Genomic DNA, 17,542 nt, shown 5'->3' with positions numbered 1-17,542 from the left:
TTATTTTGGCATATAATATTGACTTCATGTCTTAAAACAAGCTTAATACATATTCGAAGGCCTATTCTGAATACTTGATAGATGCCATTATATTTTTTAAGCATCATATTGTATCTGTGGGATAGCTAATAAAATGCACAACGTAGCGTTCACATTATATTCACGTAATCTAAGTATGCAAAGTAAGCTGTGTGACAATACTGCGAAGCTTTTTTATGCGCGTCACGCGGCGGAAGTGCGGCGAGGTGCGCCCGCGCCGCCGGATCCAACATGGCGGCGAAAGTGCTTCCGGCCCCGCTGAAGAGTTCTCAATGAAGCTCGCTCGCGCTAGCGTAGATATCAAATTATCATTCATGCGTGTTTTAGATCTTGTATGTTAGAGCTTTGTTTGAAATGGTGAATGGATGTGTTTAAGTGACCTTTGGTTAGTCTAAGAACTATATAAGTAGGTACCTATATACCTCGTAAAAAATATTCTATTGCGCCAAGCTTGTAAGGCGTAATAACTAAATAGAGTATTTTCTAGCGTTTTGATAATTTTGTATCACAGCAGGAAATTTACATTTTAACAAAATGTCTATACTTAGCTAAATATATAATATTAACTTTATAATTATTGAAAAAATATTTTTCAAATGTTTGTACAAAGTCCTAGGGGTTAAAGAATTAAAGTTAAGATTTCACAGTAATAATTAAAAACTAAGGTAGGTCAGCATTGATGAATTTAATTTAAATGTTATTTAAAGGAACTTATAGCATAGTAAAGTGCTGCAGTTATACCTACATCAGAAGCCGCAGAAGAATTGTTGACCGCGATAATAAAATACCTACCTACCATGTTATCCTCATATTTATTTCCGATTCCAATTACAACATACAAATAATGAAATCTAATTTTATTATTTACTAAAATAAATATTTATTACCTCTACGTATTTATAAATTTTGTTCTAGTAGATATATTCATTTAATAATTAATTTATTAAGTACATAATAATCATTTCAAAAGTTAAGCGAATGAGTTGCTAACTAAGTATGCATACTATATCTAATAAGTTTCAATAAGTATACACGTCTACGGTTGTCCGTCGGTCCAAGGTTTCAAAAATTATTTTTGTTTTAACATATTTAAAGTAAAGAAGAAAATTATGAAGGTTTATCAAATATATCAGTTATATCCAATGGACTAACCTGCAGGCAACACGTAGGACGAGTCAGGGCAGATGTTATCCACAGAAGGGTCGAAAGCGAGCCTGGTCTGATCACCATATTGCAACTTGTTCGAATTCCCTGATTGTTCGTAGCCTAACCTCGCAACACTAAGGGCCTGTTCGTAGATTAACCTATTATCCGTTTGTTCTTCATAAGGCTTTTTGACACTGTAGTCCGTAAAATTGAGTTTAGTGAGGGTGGACATGGGGTGTAGCGGCGCCGCGCACGGAGGCCCGGCGGCTTCGCGCGGCTCTACTACGAGCATGGCGGCTTTGCACCGCCGTAGATCACTGCACTTTACCTATTCATATCACTCGTATATTACGCGAAATTGTTAATTATTTAACTGGTATAATTTTTTTAACTACTAGATAATAATAAAAAGAAAATCTAGATTTAATTATTTTTTTCAACTCAAACGTGTTTATAAAAGAAATCAGTTAGTAAGTCATATTTTATGCAAAGTCAATACCATAATATAAAACCACTAAAATATCAGTACAATTATTTAAGTTTAGTAAAGACGATATTATTACGACACTGCGTTAGTACTGAAAAGATTCGTAGCACCACAGCGCTTCGCGTCTAATCGCTGACTGAGGCCCGAGCTTTCGTACAGCTCGGCCTCGGGCGGATCGAGAGAGGGCGGCCGCGGAAAATGAACCGAGTGCAGTCACTCGACGGTCCACAACGACCGACTCGAATCGAACAGCAACGAGAATATACGAACGACAGCTAAGCGCTCTGCGACCTGCCTGCCGTGCCACCTGCTGGCGCGACCAACTGTTGCGCGACCGTTTTTTTGCCAACCGCCCGGAGTATCATGAAAATGAGCAAAACACGTAAACCTCTCTAAGTTGCGACAAAGTCTGAATTCCTTTGAACAATAAATGGAATAACTAATTATTACAGATTCATGCATACGATCGAGCTATTAATTAATAACAAACAAGGTAATACTTAGTACATTACTTTACGAGGCATTTTCCCTCTCGCTTATCATTTAAGGAAAATAGTGTTAACTATAAACTAATATATTTATACGACGGTAATTAAAATAGTTAAGTAGCATAACAAACGCTAATAGAGGCGTAGAAGTTTTAATGGTTTTAAAAGGAAAAAAAACTTTGTTTAATTACACGGTTCAGTTGACGATACATGGCTTTTGTTTTAGAGAGCGTTATTTTGACATTTCAGTGTGACCTAAGTATTTGTTTGGGCGTCTTAGCACTTAATACCTTGGATGAATTGTTTATATACTATCTCTATGCTTAATACACATTGGTTACCGCCACAAAACTCCTTCCTAAATCTGTGGTTACAGCAAAATTCATAAACCGTTTGATTGATATCGAAATAAAGCTAAGCGAAAGCGTTTCGTGTAGGTAGGTACAGGGAAGTTAAGTTAAAGTTATGAATTTTAACCTACAAGAAGTACCTAGTTATATTTTTAGTGGTATTTGTTGGTTATTTTGATTATTTTTATTATCAATCCTAAATAATGTTCATGGCATTATTTTTGTTATTCAGTGCCACAAAAACCACAGTCGGTTTTACTTTGCTTACTTATTTGTTTTTAAACGGGTTATAAAAATGTGTAAAGTTTTATAATAGGTAATAGAATTCAACATAATATTCATAATAGTTTCCATTGTTACATCAAAATGATTAAATATCACTGATGTAGAAAAAAGCAATTTTTCTACAATATTGTGGAGGTAATCCGCGACAGCTACGACGTACTTAAATCGTAATTACGTATAATGATCATGACTTATGACGCATACTCGACCTTGGTGCTGATTCCTATTGTTTGATAGAGTTGGGAAACGGTCCTACATGAAATAACTAAAATTTTGAATTTGATTTTGAAACGTTGCTTTCGTGCGTCTGGACGAACTTATAGCCTTTGTGGGCCAAATATACCTACCTATAAATGTCATTTTTATATCACTCGCCCGAATTCATCTGCCTTGTCGTAGGTTTGAAAATCTAATGATAACACTTTATTTTCTGAGATAAAAAGTAGCCTTGATCACTTCTTACATAGCTCTCTACATGCCTACGAAAGTCCCGTCGAAATCTGTTTAACCCATTCGGTTCAATCGGTTTAGCCTGGACAAACCAACATTTTTTTGTATCCAATGGTTTCCTATGGTTTCGCTTGCACAGTATTGACGTTCAAATAACACAAAATAAATTTGACCTTTCTTTTGCTACAGAGGTCAGCGCTCGCTTCGCTCGCCACTACCCCCTTAGATCCACTCGGCCTCGTAGGCTCGTCTGATTCAGGACCTCCTTCGCAAATTCAAATTTCCGTTTGTAATTGTTCTTATTTTTACGAGTACCCAATAAAACCTTGGATTCACTAAGTGAATGCTGGTAAAAGTCCGAAGTTAACGATTATTATTATCTCAGGTCAGTTCGGGCTTTTACTACTAAGTACTAACGCTTGATAAATCCTAGGTTATAGCGTTGAATTCTAGATTTTACCGTAATTCCTGCTTTTACAGTAACATATGCGTAGGTACCTAACTGTAAACAAAAGAAAACGTGCGCAAAATTTTAAGCCCTGATAGCTGAGGATCCATAACATGATACCATTATTACACAATTCGCATTATATAGAACCATTTACCCTCCCACATATCGTATATTGGTTTTATGTCCAGGATGTTTACAATTTGCAGGTAAGATTTGGGACAGATGTTGGATATTAGTTTCCGATAGACGAGTGATGTTCCTTTGATTCTGTAGGAGGGCACGGGCTGAAGGCGGTGCCGAAACGGGGTCAAGTTACAGGGGTGGGTCTCAAAAGGTCACAATGGAAAGGGGACGCTGGAATATTCCAGGGGATAAAATGATAATAGACACCTGAGCACGTGTGCTACCGGATATTGGGGGCCATTGTCTACGGAGGAAACGATTTCGACGCGTCGGAAGATCCGATGCGATATTTTTTATTAATTTAACTGTGCTCTACCTTTTCGAATGATGAATAAGGTTTTAACTGATTATCTTGTTTGAATAAAACAATATATTATAAGCATTGTACCGTTATTAATTTTGTCCATCAAATGTCGATATACTTACCTACTTAATCTACTTATTTACGGAAAAACGACAAGTCATTTTGTTGGGTTTTATTTATTTTTGTTTTTTATCGACATGTGGCAACAAGGAATCTACATTCACATTGCCGTCGAAAATCGAGAGGGCAGTAAGCATATTTTTATTTGAGTAAACATTTATGAAACGAAAATATTTTTTCCTATAGGTATCTATAGGTTTCACGCCTCTATAGTCTATGCAACATGAAAAACCAGTATAATATAGTTTTTACAAACCCAAAAAAATTGATTTATCTATGCGTCGTTTTCTCGAAATTGTATGTTCTCATTCATTTCCATCTCGTGGTACTTAAGAACAATTTATTTATTAAATAAATAATTATTCAGGCCATGAATAAGTAATAACTATTACCTAATCATCTATTCTCTAATAACCAGTGCTCTTGCATCGCAACAAGAACGGGAGCCCGATGTATGAACGCATCCGAGATTCAATTAGTGGGCGCACGCAAGGAAATAGCGCGGGAAATGAGTTTTCGATATTTGAATAAATGGGTCGCGGAAATAAACACACGCGGGATATTGTCTTTGCGCGCAATCTTCGATCTTGAGATCTTGTCTACGCTCTAAAAGGAAATGAATTTGAGAGAGTTTATTAGAAATATCTAGTGTTGTACAATACCTTTATTTATCTCTATTATTATTATTTTTTAATTGAAAATGTTAAAACATAAAGAGTTTTATCTAATTACTGTGCATATCATCCGCGGAATATCACTCGACCTAGTTACATTACAAATACATATAATATCTACAGTTGGAATTTGGAAACCATGATATTTTTTCAAAAAAGCGGTGATAGCCTAGTTATCAAGACGTCGCACTTCGAGTCGGGGATCCGGGGTTCAATCCTGGGCACGCACCTCTAACTTTTCGGAGTTATCTACGTTTTACGGTGAAGGAAAACATCGTGAGGAAACCGGCTTGCCTGAGAGTTCTGTTCTCCGAGGTGTGCAAAATCTGCTAAATCCGCACTTGGCTAGCGTGGTAGACTGTGGCCTAACCCTTCTCATTCTGAGAAAAGACCCGTTCTCAGTAATGAGCCGGCGATTGGTTGATCATGATAATGACAATGATGAATATTTCTCTAACTTTAATTGAAATTGGTTTGCTTAGTAAACTTTCATTAAAGTTCTAGACAAATATTCAGTTTAATCAAGAATTGGAATTTCTCGGATCAAATCTAAACCTGAATATGCTCGTAAAATACACGTATTGAGAATATATTAGCATTGTTGCAGCTTGCTTTGTTAAAGAACTTATAACTACAGTATTCCCGTTCTTGTATCCTTGGTTCACATTTAAGTTGAATGGTATTACTGAAAAAATCGCTTATCTATTCATTAGCCATATTTTACTAGGAAAAATGGAGTCGGCATCGAAAAGAAGGCGAATTACGTATGGCATAGGCGTAATATCGATCGCAAAAGGCAATGTAATATTGAAATACCGCGGCCGATCGATATGCACAAAGTAAGCTCGTCATTCCAGCGGCGGCGTTTAAATTTAAAAATACAATTTACCAAGGAATTCCCTGCTTTGAATTACATTAAGTGTAAACAATAAAGCGCTAGTGAGCGTATCGGCCGCGGCAGGCGACGGAAGTACACGATAAACAATCTTTTATAGATAAAACTCTGAAAACAGTCCATAAAACAGAGCGGGCCGTAACCACTTCATCCAGACATGTCAACGGAGGGGTTATACCATCACTATTCACTAAACTGAGAGTTGGTTTGAAATATTTATTTGAGGGTTCGGTCCATAAAGTTTCGGTAATAAGTTTTCGAAAGGTTTTCTGTATGAGATTGGTCACAGAAAAATGACTAACTACTAAACGCAATTTCAAATAAACTGCTTTTGTGTTTTTTCTTTGTAATTGTGAGTTTGTGACTGTTTGTGAGAAAATTATCGAATGCCAGATAGGGATATAACCATATATCCCTATCTGGCATTCGATAGGTAGGTATGTACTATGTACCTATATCTAATTTAGAAATAAACTAACCTCACGACGGCTATCGCTGTTTAAAAATGTCAACCGATCCAGCATAAATTACAACTATATTTTTAAAGCATCGACAACGTAAACGATTTTTTAATTTCTAACATTTCTAACCTTGTACTAATTAAAAAGCGCAGCACATCCGGTAAAGCCCAAAATACTGATTTGAAATTCAATTTTTATGTTTGCTATTATACGGGGCATAAGGTTAGCTGCGCTTCCTGTGATTATAAGGATGCGACACCTTAATAATTATTGTGAGGATCACATTTTATGTTTTTTACCCGTAATAATACAGTAAGGTACGTTTTAAAAGCTATGAGTTCACTCTGGCTATGTCCTTAGAAAGTTGTGTTTTTTAAGTAAAGAACAACGGTAAATCTATTGACAACAGTAGTGGTGTGTTTTTAAATTGGAGCGCGCTCAGGACGTCACTTCCGGTACCAATAATTTATTTCTCTTGGCCTCCATCATGTGACGAGATGGTGCGAGATACGACATTTATCCACGTTTAAATTTAGAACGATTTCTAAGAAGATTATGATTGTGACATATTTTTGATTTGCCTACCCGACAAGTAGTTGTACTTTTATTCTTTATGTTTGACCTACTTGATTATTTAGTGAGCTGGTAGATAGATAAAAATAACAAATTATGCAGGCTACACACTATAATTATTATTGTATAAATAATATTGTGCAGTCTACATACTATAATTATTGTATAATTTGTGTAAAAAAAAATTATATAACAGATATAAAAGATGGGGGGCGTATTAGTTTTATTTAAAGTTAAATGCGTATGGTACAGGTTTTGTTCTATAGCTTTTAAAAAACTTTTGGCTCTTTAACTGCTTCTATTCCTCATGTTTTCTTTTTTGGCAAGAATATGTACTTATTTAATATTATTCACCTGCAGTCACTCGACTATCTCATATGCCGCTCTTTCCTCTAACTTACCGAAATATTAGATATTAGTCTACCTACCCCCAAACTTAAGCCGTAGAGCTAATCTCTTTTTTTAAAGTCCATTCTTACATATCAAAACATGTACCAAAAATTGATAAGTAAAAACAACAGCGAAGATGACCCGTGTCAAAAGACTAAACATTTTCATGACAGCGCTATCGCCAGTTACGAAGGCCGGCGCCCACGGCGTCCGCCCCACCCCCGCCCTTAGTCCATAGATAAGATAGTTACTAACATTAAAAACAATACATTTTTTATAACATTATTCCAATAATTTACAGCAGGGTTTTTAACAGCTAAAGTCTGGGGTTTTGCAATTTTTAAGGAGTCATACGCTGGATGATAAAGTTTGTAAATAAATACAATTAAAAAGAGCAAACATATTTTATTATTCGTGTATCTTTTACGACATTTTAAAGTGCAAAAGTATTACTAATAGAAACATTAATCCAGTGAAGGTGGAATAAATCTTTATTTGAGAGGAAATCTTAGGTTTGGTTCCAGGCCGTTAGAACAAGAATTCTCCGTTAACCTTTCGAAATACTCAATTCGTGATTGTTAAAATAATTTATTGGAAAGTGTAGGTAATTATATAAATCGGTCGAAGCCAAGTCAATTTGAACAGATCGATGAGCTAAAACCTGCACTGACTAATAATGGATAATGAATACTCATCAAATATTTGTTTTTGCGGGGGACTCCTACAATTAGAGTAGAGAGGGCCGCAAATAAGGCAATTAATTGAATTCGGCACTTCAAAGCACCGCCCCAAGCTTTGTCGGCGCCTGAAGCCGCGGTAACACGACGCTCATATTGCAGACTTGTGTACAGCGCCTTTAAAATGCTGCCAATTCGCTAAAACTCCTTCACCCGTCTCAAAACTCCCACACCTTTTATTGAGACGTGATAATCCAGAGTGTAGAGACACCTGCGAAATTCGGGAACAATACCAACTTAAGTTACATCAAAAAAGCTCCTTTTCAACTATTGATTTATTTATAACACTACGAAAGGATTACGTCTAATCTAACTTTGGAACATGAATCCGTGCTCATTGAGTTCGGCTTTTTTTAAGCAATAACAACTTCTTGGGATAAAAAGTAGCCTGTAACGAACATCTAGGCAGTACTGACTAAAAGCCTTCGTTACAACAGCTAGTTAAAACGAATTCAAATAAAAACACCTTTAACTGTGACAATACATATCCATGCAAAAAAAAAAAAAATCCAAGTTCATCTGTTGTTTGACTTGATCTTATTCACCTTATTTCTAAACCGAATCTTACTGCAATTCCATAAGCAGAATATACGAGTATTTACCTAATTAGAAGTACCTAGTTGAAGTATTTATTACCCAATGCGTTTCAAGTGGTGTACAGTAAAGTATGTACTTAAAATTTTTCAGCCATATAAAGACCCTGCCTGTTAAAGTTATTTGCATACAGAGTAGGTATTGGTATCAGCGACCTACCAACATGTCTGCCAGTCTCATTTCGACTCCGAACACAAAGTACAAAACACAGCTCAACAGCGATAACTCGCTATCTACAGAATACCAAGAATCGTTCCAACTTTGTATTGTATTTATTTATTTTAATTAAAATATGCTGCGTTTAGGTAGTTGTAAGTATGTACGTATATAGTATATTTTATCTGTGTGGGGATTTCACAATTGTTATTTTCAATGTACAATACTTACTTATAGGATAATTACTTTTATTTTATTATAACAATGAAATATATAAAAAAATCTGTCAAGTAAACTTTAGAATTGTAATTAATAATATGTGACAACGGATTAGCAAACTCGAGGTCATTTCTTTAATCTCAATTTGACAAAAGAGGCAGAGTATTAGTTAGGGACTTAGACACTTTTATTATCATAGACTCACTGGAGAATAAGTTTTTTGAGTGAATTCTCGACATAAATAGTACATAATTTTAATTTTCATCTTTCTAGTGCACTTAGCTGTTGAATAAGGCATGGTTTCCTTCTCACGACAATCCGGACTTGACGGCTCTTCTTTAATTCTAATAATTGTGAGACACCTCTTTAACAAGCAGGATCCGGTTGTCACATACATACCTCATACCTACCTACTATTATGTGGTTCTATAAGATACTAACTAAACTTAAGAACAAGTGCGTGTTTCTCTTTGGTTTTTAGATACTAAAATGAGTGAATCCAATACTTATTGGAAAAATGTCCTTTCTACTCTTGCTTGTAAATTAAAATTATGTCAGATAGCGAATATGTAAATAATTTTGGGTAAAAGAAGATAAAAATATGGCTGGATATAAGGTAGGTATATAACGTCACAAACTTTATGAATCGTCGTACTCCTGACACAACTATTTTGGCCTTGTCTTTATTATCAGTTTATAAATGCTATATTAATTGTGGCATTATCAAAAAACAAAACTATAAAAGGACAAAATTAAAGTTTATCTCAATGATTGTATTGTTTCAGTTAACATACCTATATTGAATTTGTTTAAAGCGAAATAAAATTTTATTGGCCCATGAAATGTTATCTAAACGGAGCGTTCAATTTCAACGAAAATAAAATAAAATGACGGCGATAAGAATCACTTGTGAATATTAAACGCTTTTGTGACTGTGACCCTATACCCTTTATTTTAGGTCTGTGCCTTCGGCTTGACCTTTCGGAGATTACCTCTCATACCTACCAACACACTAATGCATCCTACCTGCTACGGTTACGTCTGTGAGCAGCCGCGACACGAGGTAAGAGGGCTGAGGGGCCCCCCTTACCGCGCGGCGGCGGCAGGCGGCGGGCGGTGGCATCGCCGCGCTTCCCCAGTACGCTTTCAACTTGACTGACGCGCAGTGCATGCTACCTAACGTTGTTGTAACGTTCGTGAATCAGAGTTCTTTCACGGATTGCCTTTCGTCGGAAGGGTAAGTGAATATAATATTTTTTATTTCTAGGTTACCGTTTGTGAGTGTGTTTCTTTTATCTTTCTGAACAAGATAAATGTTAGCGAGGTGACTGCCTATGATAATTCGATACTTGATTCGCCTTCGGCAATCATCTATTTAGGCTAGTTTCAGCCCTACACAGCTTGACGGAGCCCCGCTCCTCATAGTCACAGGGCTCGCGAGCACAGCCATTGGCTCAAGATTCGCAGCCACCGGCTCGAAATCGGCAGCCGCAAGGCTCAGGAGCCGCGGCCGGCGGCTCGTGACACGCAGCCATACGTCTCGTGACACGCAGCCGTGCGGCTCACCAGCCGCGGCCGTCGGCTCGCGACACGCAGCCGTACGGCTCGCTAGCCGCAGCCGTGCGGCTCACCAGCCGCAGTCGTACGGCTCGCGAGCCGCAGCCGTGCGGCTCGTGAGCCGCAGCAGGCGGCTCCAGATTCGCATCCGTCGGCTTGAAATTCGCAACCGTCGGCTCACTGTCATATGGCCAGGGAGCTGCGGCTGGTGGTTTGTGAAACGCAGCTGGTTGCGGGCTATAACCTCGGCAGTTTAAGGCTTACCTCATGTCGCTAATGAAACCTTTTGGTTGGCCCACAGATGGCGCAGGGAGGTTCGGTCATCAGCCTCGGAGAACTCCTGCAGGTGCAAGCGGACTCCGAAAAGGAGGATGAAGTTTTGGAGCGCCTTAAGCTCCTAGCACAGGAAAACCTTCCGGAGGGCTGGACAGATTGGACAGCACGTCATACCTCAAAAGAGGATATTGTTGGTAGCAGCGTGGACCCCCAGCTGCTCAATAAACTAAGGTTTGCACTGCCTACGGTGGGGCTCGCGAAGGCGTTTAACCCCGATGCGGACCATTTGTCAGAGAAATGCTATCGAGATATTAAAGTGAAGATGCTAGACTGGGAATTTACTAGGGCACTTATTATAAGCCCACCAGCTGTAGCGAACAAAATAAGGGGTTCAGCAGCGCAAGCAGAGCTCTTCAATAGAGCGATTGAGGTGATGAAGCCGAGTTTGATATCCAGACCTGAGGCAGACAGACTACTGTCGGGCGGGGACTCCGATTCAGAAAGAAGAGCACGCAAGAGGAGTTCTTCGTCGGGCAGTTTCCAGTCCAAAAGGTCAAGGGTGGACGAGTTGGAGCAGAAGATGAATAGCATGTTTGCTGTTTTGGTAGAGAAAATCGAGAACCTTAGATCGGGAAGTCACTCGCAGCAGGACGACATATCTGATGCGGAGGACTCAGACCAGGAGGTCTTCCCGCCTTCTCCTGAGTCGGGCTCAGACTCGGGTACATGGAAGGCACCGGCATTCGATCCTGGCTTAGAGTTTGAGCAGGAGGGGGGCATGGATGTATTAGACTTTCGACCCATGGTAAAGGAAGCGGAGCCACCGGTGCCGGAGCCCTCATCACAGGCAAGGCTGGAGGGAATTGAGTGTCAAAGGTTCGGCTCCGAGAGCTGGAGTAGACTCCGTTATAAGGAGGTGGAGAAGCGGCTTCATGCAGCACCAGTGTTCAGCACCTTAAAGGTTAATACCGAGCTAGGGGGCATACTAAGCCACCCGTCGGCACTGGCTGCCAGGCAGGATGGAATGCTTGGAACGATCGTCCATGGACTCCTTCTCCAGCGACGGGTTTTGTCGGAGGAGCTTAAAACCCTGGCCAAGAAGCACCCGGAGGCAGCAGGGGACTTACGTAGTGTTTTAGCGGATGGTTCACGTTTTAAAGTGGTGTCGGATGATTTGCTGCAGTTCACGTGTGGCCATCGGGCTGAGACAATTGAAATGAGGCGAAAGGCGTTCAAGGCCAGAAACGAGAATTTGTCTGCAGGCTTGCAGCAGATACCACCGTCCGCGACACACCTATTCGAGGAGAAGCGCCTGACAGACTTTGTGAAGGATAACGGGGGTGTAAAGCAGGTTTTTCTGTCGCCCCAGCCGTTCAAGAGGCCCTTTCGGAAACCGGCCGCTTCTGCGGCACAAGCTACATCCAAGCAACCAACTTGGCGCTCACGACCAACGGCACCTCCGAAAACCTCCCAAGTTCTGCCAAAGCGTGGCTCAGCACATAGAACCGCCGCTGCTCGAAAGTATATCAGCCCAAAGAAGGGCTCTGACAAACGACGTCAGGATAAGAGATATTGACAGATTTCAGGGAGGGCAACTGAGGAGATTTATAGCAGAGTGGCAGAAGTTGGAAGCTCCAAGGTCAATTATCAAGATTATACAATACCCTTCGTGGCGAAACCTCCCTCAGTTCCCTTCCACGAGGAAATGTTGCGAAGATTCGCGACCGACACTTCAGTAGCCATGACCGAGGAGTTAAGGAAGTTGGAAGAGATAGGGGTAGTAGAAAGATCCGATGCCAGGACGGGGTTCCTGTCGCGAATCTTCCTAATCCCGAAGCAAAACGGCAAAGTGAGGCAGATCTTCGATCTGAGGCGGCTAAATTTGTACCTAAAGCCTCGAAAATTCCGACTTATAAATCAAAGCCACATCCCACTCTTCCTACAAGAAGGCGATTACATGGCAAAGCTGGACTTGTCCCAAGCCTATTTTCATATACCGGTGAAGGAGAGTCACAGAAGGTTCCTTTGCTTCGCATTCAGAGGTCAGGTCTACCAAATGACGTCCCTCCCATTTGGCATATCGAGCGCGCCGCTGGCATTCTCCCGTGTCACCAATTGGGTGGCGGGCGTGTTGCGTTCGAGAGGTGTCCGGGTACTCGTGTACCTCGACGACTTTCTGTTTGCGCACCAAGACCCACAGGTGTTGGAAAGTCAAATAGCCGAGTCAGCAGAGCTGCTTCGTACCCTGGGTTGGTCGGTGAACCTGGAAAAGTCAGTACTCGAAGCTTCAAGACAAATAGAATTCCTTGGTATAGTTTGGGATACGGCAGTGAACGAGAAACGACTGCCAGACGAATGGATACAGCGGCTCTTGAGGGAATTAAAGAGGCTGGTGGGGGATTCCCAGTGGAGTTGGGACTCAGGAATGTCACTCGTAGGGAAGTTGGGGTTTGCGTCCTTGGTAACACCTTTAGGGCGGCTGTACACAAGGCGCGTACAAAGAGCAAGCCGCAAGCTTCCAGAGGATTCCCCCAAGATAAGGATGAACCTCCCAGATCAAGCAGTGGCCGATTGCACCTGGTGGATTCGGAACTTAGGAAAACCGGGCAGATTGTTTGTTCCCGAACCCACTGTCTTTATTACAACCGATGCCTCGGACACGGGCTGGGGGATACAGTTGGACAATCGTTACGTCTCGGGCGTGTGGACTGCAGCGCAGAGAGAATGGCACATAAACAAAAAGGAGCTCTATACGGTACTCATAGCTTTCAAGAGGCTTCAAGAATGGGTGGAAAACAGATCAGTTATGGTTCAGTCCGACAACAAAACAGTGGTTGCATATTTGAGGAACCAGGGGGGGACGAGATCCGTAGGTCTGCTAGAAGCGACGAGGGAACTATTGCTTCTGGCGGATCGGCTAAGGATCCACATCCATCCGTTTTACATACCCGGCCGCTACAACACAATAGCCGACCGGTTGTCGAGAGGCATGAGCCTCCCAGATTGGCATCTCGGCGAGGAGGTGACAATGAAAGTATTCCAGAAATGGGGGTGGCCTCAAATAGACCTTTTTGCCACGAGTCACTCGAGAGTGGTTGCTCAGTATGCATCGATAGATGCAAGGGACTTACAGGCCACGTTCACCAACGCCTTCAGTCGGGATTGGCAGTACCAGCTGGCATGGATCTTTCCTCCTCCACCCTTAATCCCCAAAGTACTACAGCACCTGAACAGGGCGTCGGGATGGTACCTCATGGTGGTACCTCGATGGGAACAGGTGTTTTGGAGGGGAGATTTGAAGAGGAGATCGAAGGAAGCCCCGTTCCAGATTCTAAACCTGGACCAACACCTGATCGACCTGGCGACAGGTCGCCCCCCTCCAAGGGTGACAGAACTTCATTTGGAGGTTTGGAGAATACGGGGTGGGGCCAGTTGATTTCGGGTCTAAACACTGAGGATGCGAAACTAATTCAGTCGGCATGGCGTGACTCCACCTGGAAGACGTATGGGTCTGCATGGAAGCAATGGGTCTCGTGGTGCAAAGAAAATGGGACAAATCCGAGTAATCCTCGACCGCAGGTAGTAGCTTCCTATTTGGGTTTTTTGGCTAGGGTTAAGAAATTGGCTTATTCCACAATCCTGGTGCATAAGTCTGTGGTGGTAACCCTGGCAGACCCGACACAGGCGCAACAACTATCCTCACACCCGTTAATCACTGCTATGTTAAAGGCGATAAGTTTGAGAAAATGTGCATCGGTTTCGATAAAAAACCAGATTTGGAATGTGCAAGACCTGCTGCAGTGGTTGCGGACGCATGTTCCCTCTCGCGAGAGTATCTATGAGGTTTCGCGACATGTTGCACTACTGCTCCTGTTAGCATCGGGTCGTAGGGTGCACGACCTAACTCTGCTGCATATTGATGATCAGCACTGCGAAATGTCTGATACGCTCATCACATTTTGGCCGGCATTCGGCTCTAAGACGGATGGCCCCCGAAGTCGTCAGTCTGGTTGGGAGCTGAGGTCCTCGGGGGACCCCGAGTTAGATATCGTCGCATGGGTGCGTTGCTTAGTCGAGGTTTCCTCAAGCAGAAGAAGGGCACGTGAAGGCTTGTCAAACTTATTTATCAGCACAAGAGGCAGGGTAAAGGCTGCCTCGAGGGCAGTGATTGCAGGGTGGCTAAAGGCACCTTTCGAGGAAATGGGTATAAAGTGTGGGCCAGGGTCGATAAGGTCCGCAGTGGCATCAAACAGTTATGAAAACGATATGCCACTGGATCAAATTTTAAGGAAGGGTAATTGGCGAGGGTCGGTCAATTTCTTCAAACATTATTGTAAAAGGGTAGAAAAGCCCCGCGGGTCTGGTGATTCCAATGTGTTGGATGGTTTCTTTAGTGTGGTGGAAACCTAACTAAGTAGTTGCGGCCTACCCAAACGATTAATGTATCTTAAATCACTCGGCTGTGATTAATGTGATAATATTAATATTATAATAATAATGTAACTGAGAGTGCCTTTCGTAGTTATTAACTTACAGTTTAGTAATTGTTGATCTCATTTATACCTAATCTAAGACTAAGTTAGTTCTGATAAATATTTTAATGGGCGGATAAAATGATTAAGAACTGCAATTAAATCCATGAAAGACTGCTTATGTTTTTTCCTTTGGTATTCACCCTGGTTTTCTAGTGAATTTACAATTTGTCACAGTACGCTTAGCGACGCCGGCAGAAGGTAGACACGTCTCCGAAAGGTCAAGCCGAAGGCACAGACCTAAAATACAACCGTTTTCTACCCCGTAGGGAGGAAAACGATTATTTCAGGTCTTGCCGAGGCTTGACCTGAGTAAGGCCTTGCCAGCTCGGAGATGTGTACTGGGGAAGCGCGGCGATGCCACCGCCCGCCGCCTGCCGCCGCCGCGCGGTAAGGGGGGCCCCTCAGCCCTCTTACCTCGTGTCGCGGCTGCTCACAGACGTAACCGTAGCAGGTAGGATGCATTAGTGTGTTGGTAGGTATGAGAGGTAATCTCCGAAAGGTCAAGCCTCGGCAAGACCTGAAATAATCGTTTTCCTCCCTACGGGGTAGAAAACGGTTGTATTACAATATTTGGAATATAAATCGAATCAGTCGGGATAGAATCAAGGACATCTAAAATATGTGAATGGCAAAGAATGGCCTCATTGTGTAGCCACTTCGCAAGCCCTTGTTAAGAGCTTATTGAAGTACAAGGGCCCCTTAAAGATGGCGTTCTGTATTGTAAAAACAGACGTCCAAAGGGCACCCCTTGCTCTTTTAGTGGGCCAACCCTCAAGGGCTCGTTCTTTATTTCTTACCTTATTTCTTCAATACATTTTTTACTTACTAGCTCGATGTTTTAATATAAGTTTATTATTTAAAGCCATCTCGATTTTTTTGAATTTTATTGAAGTAAATAAGGTCAATATTAGTTAATTATTAAATAAAATTAAATACATATAAAAAGAAAAGTCCTGAAACCGTTGGACCTAGCTGAAATGCTGTGATTTTATAAAAATAAATAATCATCTTCTGGAGCCTATTTACTTATCCGAATTGTCTATTAGAGTCCTTGTTCTAACATCCTTTGTGCCGATTTTCTTAATTCGAAATTTGAAAAGGTCCCGCACGTGCGCAGGAGTGTGTATCGGGTTGCACCGGAAGCCGGTGGCGCACAATGGCTGCCGGATGTGGCCGCTCGAAACGACACGTATCTTTTTATTATTGACATCTCAGGAAAGCTCAATATTTTCCCTGTCCACACTCCACGATCTATGTAAATGATATTGATTATAGATTTCTTAACAGAGGGCACGTGTTCGGCTGAAGCACAATACAAATATTTGATATCTTACATTCCAAGTCCTTTCATAAACGAATGACAATGAAGTGATATTATGAAAGTGCGCTTAAGTGTAAAATGCGCTTTTTGATATAAATGGGTCGGAAAAGATTCAGCGTGTGTCGATAAACAGGGTTGTGGCTTACGATAATGCTTATAGGTAGGTATACAATATACTTACATACTTTTTTATTTGTAAGTACAAAAAACGATTTGAAGTAACGACACATTTTTATATACAAAAATATATTATAACAGTGTCTATACTTACTAATAAATAAAATTGGAGTGTCTGTCTGTAATTTCGAAATAACTACCGCATATTAAGGTCATATGGTTATTTGAACGATACTATAACCGAATCACACGTTTTTAAAATTTTTGTCTGTCTGTCTGTCTGTTTGAAAAGGCTTAATCTTGGGAACGGCTGAACCGATTTTGACGGGATTTTCACAGACAAGTAGAGAATTGACCAGGGAGTAACATAGGCTACTTTTTTAACCGACTTTCAAAAAGGGAGTTGTGTTTTTCTACCTATGTACACCGAAATCTCCGAGATTTCTGTACCGATTTGCGTCATTTCTTTTTTAATAAATAGAGGAACTTTGCGACATTGTTTCATAAAAAATTTGGAGTCCAACTCCTCAATCCTGATGCTGCAGGGGATCTGACCAATCCACGCGGGCGAAGCTGCGGGCATCAGCTAGTTTAAAATAAGAATAAGTAAGTAAGTAAGTAGCACAGAAAGCACGAGGTCAAACTTAGTGCTTATAACTGGTAGGTATTTATGTGCATTGCAGGATACAAGGCGTCAACGCTAGATTAACTGCCTATATCATTTATGGAAATAA

General features: G+C 41.0%; 2 protein-coding genes across 8 annotated transcripts in view; one reads left to right on the top strand and one right to left on the bottom strand.

Annotated features, from left to right (window-relative positions):
- The window catches only part of LOC123875157 (ETS-like protein pointed), a 199,542-nt gene that overhangs the window by 21,560 nt on the left and 160,440 nt on the right, over positions 1-17,542 (bottom strand). The gene's annotated exons all lie outside the window — the stretch shown is intronic.
- On the top strand, positions 9,959-12,460 carry LOC123875156. 2 transcript variants are annotated; one of them, XM_045920838.1, is made up of 3 exons: positions 9,959-10,239; positions 10,861-11,352; positions 11,383-12,460. In XM_045920838.1, exons 2-3 carry the CDS (start codon positions 10,861-10,863, stop codon positions 12,409-12,411), a joined length of 1,521 nt encoding a protein of 506 aa, XP_045776794.1. In that variant the 5' UTR covers positions 9,959-10,239; the 3' UTR covers positions 12,412-12,460. The 2 variants fall into 2 exon arrangements, with proteins under 2 accessions (XP_045776794.1, XP_045776793.1); XM_045920837.1 differs by having other exon boundaries at positions 10,861-12,460.

This window comes from Maniola jurtina, chromosome 19, assembly GCF_905333055.1.
Source record: "Maniola jurtina chromosome 19, ilManJurt1.1, whole genome shotgun sequence".
Classification (NCBI taxonomy): Eukaryota; Metazoa; Arthropoda; class Insecta; order Lepidoptera; family Nymphalidae; genus Maniola; species Maniola jurtina.
This window is presented reverse-complemented; position numbering and strand designations above follow the sequence as displayed.

Coding starts and splice junctions, on each gene's coding strand:
- LOC123875156 (XM_045920837.1), top strand. CDS start 10,861: ATGGCGCAGGGAGGTTCGGTCATCAGCCTCGGAGAACTCCTGCAGGTG.